At 36.8% G+C, this 5384-nt stretch overlaps 1 protein-coding gene across 1 annotated transcript; it reads left to right on the forward strand.

The window, feature by feature from the left end:
* The first annotated feature begins 784 nt into the window (after nt 1-784).
* LOC127794331 (beta-fructofuranosidase, insoluble isoenzyme CWINV1-like) lies at nt 785-3413 on the forward strand. Its single transcript, XM_052325341.1, has 6 exons — nt 785-1184; nt 1272-2134; nt 2227-2385; nt 2526-2776; nt 2866-2956; nt 3041-3413. The coding sequence occupies exons 2-6, from the start codon at nt 1277-1279 to the stop codon at nt 3218-3220; spliced, it is 1539 nt and encodes a 512-aa protein (XP_052181301.1). The 5' UTR covers nt 785-1184; nt 1272-1276; the 3' UTR covers nt 3221-3413.
* Nucleotides 3414-5384: the final 1971 nt, after the last annotated feature.

The raw sequence follows: 5384 nt of genomic DNA on the forward strand, positions 1-5384 counted from the left end.
TGTTGCCACCTTATCTCACCACTTGCGTGCTGATCATCATTGTATTCTTCTTTATAACAAAAAGGAGAATATAATGGTGGTCGATATACAAGCAATGAGATGAGAGAAGATGCTATAGCAATCGACGCACAAGAAAACGACTACGGGAGCAAGGAAAGGAAAAGAAAGAAATGACTTGGGGAGACGGTCACACCCAAATTGATTGGGGGGGGGGGCGGGGGGGACCGTTAAAGGGGTGCACAAAATTGCACCCCCACCTCTCCCTTTGACCTAAAATAATGGCCACGTGGAACAGTCCATTCCCATTGCTTATGGGCTATTAGTGGGCCAAGCTAAATCTCATCTTGTAATGAAAATAAATAAAAAAAGAACAGAAAGATAATACCACTTATATATATAATATTAAATTAAATAAGCAAGAATATAGATAGTCTTGTGCACAACCAAAAAATGAGTCATCATAGAAGAATTGGTCTAAAACAACTTATCATTAGTCTAAGAAACAAGATAATAAACTTACAAACATGGGTGAGCAATGGACGGTTACAATTAAAAAAACTTCTGTAGATAAATATGAAATGGTTGTCGACTGATATCAGAAAATTTGGCATGATTCCTAGGGTTTATTCACCCATGGGTTGTAAGATTTTTCAAACAATAGACTAGTACTTGGATAATGAGACAATACAACAGCTAGCCAAGGCGCAAGCAAGCATTGACTGTTGACTAATCCATCCAACTTTTATAAAATTCAACCAGGCATCTTCCTTGGTGATTCCCACTTTATATAAGGCTGGAAAAGGACCACAAAATCCATGCCCTGCTCATTCCCAGAATGCAGATTTTCATGGCCAAGAACCACCACTACCCTTCTGCTTGGCTGATTTTCCTGCTTCTTGGCTTCCTCCTCCTTGGCCATGGCCTTTTCCAAGCTCAAGCTTCTCACCCTGTCTACAGGCACCTTCAGTCTCTGCAATCTTCTCCTTCAAACCAGCCTTACAGAACTTTTTATCACTTCCAGCCTCCCAAAAACTGGATGAACGGTATGTTACTTTCCAATCTGCTTAATTTCTGTTTCTAATCGGTTTCCTCTTGTCAATGCATCTAACTGTTTGAACTTTTGATGTTTCGTGTTGTGCTGCGCGCTTGTTGGATCTACTAATGGGTATCCTCAGATCCTAATGGTGAGTGAAGTTATGGATAAAAGAACATCCTTAGTGCACCCTCTTGGGTCTATGTTTTTATAGTGTTTTTTGCTTTGTTGTTTGCAGGGCCTATGATTTACAAGGGAATTTACCATTTGTTCTACCAGTACAACCCTTTTGGTGCAGTTTGGGGGCACATAGTGTGGGCACATTCGACTTCCACTGATCTCATCAACTGGACCCCTCACAGCCATGCCATCTACCCGAGCCAGCCATCCGATGTAAACGGGTGCTGGTCAGGCTCTGCCACGATGCTGCCGGGTGGGAAACCGGTTATCCTCTACACCGGAATCAACCAAGACAACCAGCAGGTCCAGAATCTGGCCATGCCCAAAAACCTATCTGATCCATACCTCATAGAATGGATCAAATCACCAGTGAATCCATTAATGGTACCTGATAACTTAAACAAAATCAATGCAAGCTCGTTCAGGGACCCTACCACAGCCTGGCGAGGACCTGATGGGAAATGGAGAGTGATCGTTGGAAACAAAAGAAAGAGCAGGGGAATGGCAATTCTGTACCGGAGCAAGGATTTCATCCGGTGGACCAAAGCTCAGCACCCTCTGCATTCGGCTAAGGATTCCGGAATGTGGGAGTGTCCAGATTTCTACCCGGTTTTGGCTAATGGGGTAGAGGGTCTTGACACATCGGCAATTGGCCATGGGGCTAAACATGTCCTCAAGGTCAGCTTAGATAACACCAAACATGATCACTACACCATAGGAACGTATGATCTTGTCAAGGATATCTTTACACCAGATAAGGGATCTGAGGAGAATGAATACGCATTGAGATATGATCATGGGAAGTACTATGCGTCGAAGACGTTTTTCGACAGTGCCAAGAAGAGGAGGATTTTGTGGGGATGGATCAACGAGTCGACTAATGCAGCCACTGATGTCAAGAAAGGATGGTCTGGCATTCAGGTAGGATAATCCAGCCATCCAATCCTTATTGTTTAAGCCATCATTTCTTGTTACTTATTGAGAATCTGAGATGAGTTGACTTTGTTTGGCAGGCCATTCCAAGGCGAATTTGGCTGGACAGATCTGGAAAACAGCTGCTGCAGTGGCCGGTAGAAGAGATTGAGAAGCAGAGGATGAATCAAGTTGACTTGCCTGCCAGGCTGCTCAAGGGAGGTTCAGTGGTTGAAGTTTCCGGGGTCACGGCTACACAGGTTTGGTCATATTATTAAGTACAAAAATTCTGTATAAATTTTATTGGTCATAGATCGATAACCATAATTGTTTTTTTTTTTTTTTTTATGCATCGGTAACCATAAATTAAGACTGAATTACTTGGGTCAAACTGTCACAGGCAGATGTAGAAATTGAATTTGAATTTGATATACCAAAGCTTCAGAAGGCAGAGTTATTGGATCCTAAGTCGAGTGACCCACAAGCCCTTTGTAGCCAACAGGGTGCACAAGTGAGAGGTGGGCTTGGACCATTTGGGCTGCTGGTTTTGGCTTCCAAGGGCTTGCAAGAGTACACATCAGTCTTCTTTAGAGTCTTCCGACACCAAAAGGAAAACAAATTTATCGTGCTTATGTGTAGTGATCAAAGCAGGTGACAATGATATTTTTATAATTATACAATCATTTATTCTAATGTCTATATTTTTAAAATAATAAATTAACATTTTTTTTATCGATCAGGTCATCATTGCATCTGGATTATGACAAGACCACATTCGGTGTTTTTGTGGACGTTGACCCAACTCGTGAAAAGTTATCACTAAGAAGTTTGGTAAGTCACCTGCATTACCAATCCTTCGAAACATTTATCTTCCTTCAAAACAAACAGTCTGAATGTTGGCGTTACTAAGCGCAGATAGATCGTTCCACAGTGGAGAGCTTCGGGGGCGGAGGGAAGGCTTGCATCAGTGCGAGGGTGTATCCTAGTTTGGCCATCGATGGGGAGGCTCATCTCTATGCCTTCAACAATGGAACTCAGAGTGTGACTGTGTCAAGGTTGACTACATGGAGCATGAAGAAAGCCCGGATCAATTAAGCCTACGCAAGAGCCCAAATGCTAAGGACATGTACCCTACAGTGTCGAGAACCTATTGCCCTATATTTCATCTGATGTATTTGGTGGAAATTTGAAGAATTGGGGGTTATGTTTAATATGCCCCACATTGTTATCAATTTTTAAAGAGATCAATGTTATTAGAAGATAATACTGGAAGGATAATTTGATATTATATCGACACTATGTTTGGAAGTTATATTTCAAAATAACACTCTCTCCACTGTTTTTGGGATAAACTACACTTCCGAAAGGCAAAAACCACAATTTGATGTTTCATGAGATTTGGGGAAAAATCACAAGTTGTAATTTTGATTTCTATCAAAAAAAGGGGAAATCATATTGATGTGGATGAAAAATTACAAAAATATCTTTTCTCGAACTTCATGTGATCTAGAATATTTAGATTAGGCTTCGAGTCTAACACCATTTGAGCAAAATATTTGGTCCAAATAATTAGATTCGTCTTATCCAAAACTATGTCTCTACTTGTCTAGACAAATTCGTAAGTTAAGATTTGACTGGCCATGTGGCACAATCATAATATTTTCTTTTCTCATAACATAGATATATAAAAATACAAATTTCAAGACGTAGGAATGTTGTTTATTACTTATAATTACTTTACCTTATTTTGGGTACTAAAATTAATTTAATTATCAGAAAATATATCAAGAAAAAAAGTCTCACCTGGAAAGTCAAGCAAGTTTTGGATATATTGACACATTAACTTTATATTAAACTAGCGGTGATCATCTCCAACCGTGGTCACATATTTCCTTGATATTTTTCTAGCGTGATGGATTAGGCAGCTTTGATGCGACACTTAAAGAGTTGATAATATTGGAAATCATGATAGTGTTACCAAATTGAATCAACAATAAATCACAATCAAATGAATTTACTACACATAAACGTAAATTTTTACATGAAAAACTTAAATTCAGAAAAATTAAGAGGAGAAAGAATAAAAATATCACTAAACAAATAATACTGGTAAAAAAAAATGACATTGTCACATCTAAAATATCACTAAGTAAATATTGCTATAACAAAAGTGATATAATTGTAACTAATTTCAGAGCATTTGACATTTATTTATAAACCTCAAATCATCTATAGATATACACAATAAATCATATCCTGTTCAAAAGATGATTCATGAAGATATTTCTTCAAACGATATAAATCTCACTTAAAATCGAATTTGACAATATCTGGTCGACTAAAGTGTACCTTTTGGTCAATCAAACTAACAATGTCAAAAAAGTCAAACTAACAATATCAAAAAAGTTACAAGGTGTGCTGGAGGTTACAAGGTGTGCTGGAGATTTTTGATTGACCAACACTTGCAACTAATCAACTAAATTCAGTCTCAGCCAAGCCTTGAAGTATATATTTTATTACTTTGATTAACTAACCTCGATCATCTAGACACATAGGGAAAATGGGTGTTTTTGATGATGGAATCGTTTAGTCAATTACATATGTTTAGATAATATTTGTTAATTAAGATATAAATTAAAAAAAATAAGTTATGAAAAGTATTTTATACAAAAAGTGTTTTCTATTGTATTTGTTAAATTTATCTGACAATCTTTAAAAAAGAAGTCAAATGACTTCTTAGCTAAATTTTTACAAATAAATTTATTTTTCCCATTCAGATAAATTTATCGTGATCCTTACAAATAAGAAAAAATAACGTATGTGTCCTCCAGTGTATTTTAAAAAATTTAACAAATAATTTGATAAAAATTTATAATCCTTCTTAGTCTTATCTTGATCATTCAATATCTTAGTTTGGAAAACATTTCAATCTTATCTTACTCATTTTAACAAACGTTACCTTAATGATCATCTAAATTAGGGACTAACCAAGTCTTAGAAAAATAATTATTCGATGGTCGACTACACTAAGTAAAAACAAAACATGATATTTATTATCTAGAATTTGTCAAGTGCATTGTAACATTAAAAAAAAGAGTTTTTAGCATAAAAAATTTAAAATTTTAACATTTTTATGATTTTATCGAAAATTTTCAATTTTAGCAATAAGAACTCAATTTGAGAAGTTGGATGCAATTTTATTCTGTGGCCAAAATTGATTAAAGAGGCATGTGGCTTTACCCGGGTGGCGTGGCACCTA

Source organism: Diospyros lotus, chromosome 2, assembly GCF_014633365.1.
Source record: "Diospyros lotus cultivar Yz01 chromosome 2, ASM1463336v1, whole genome shotgun sequence".
Taxonomy (NCBI): Eukaryota; Viridiplantae; Streptophyta; class Magnoliopsida; order Ericales; family Ebenaceae; genus Diospyros; species Diospyros lotus.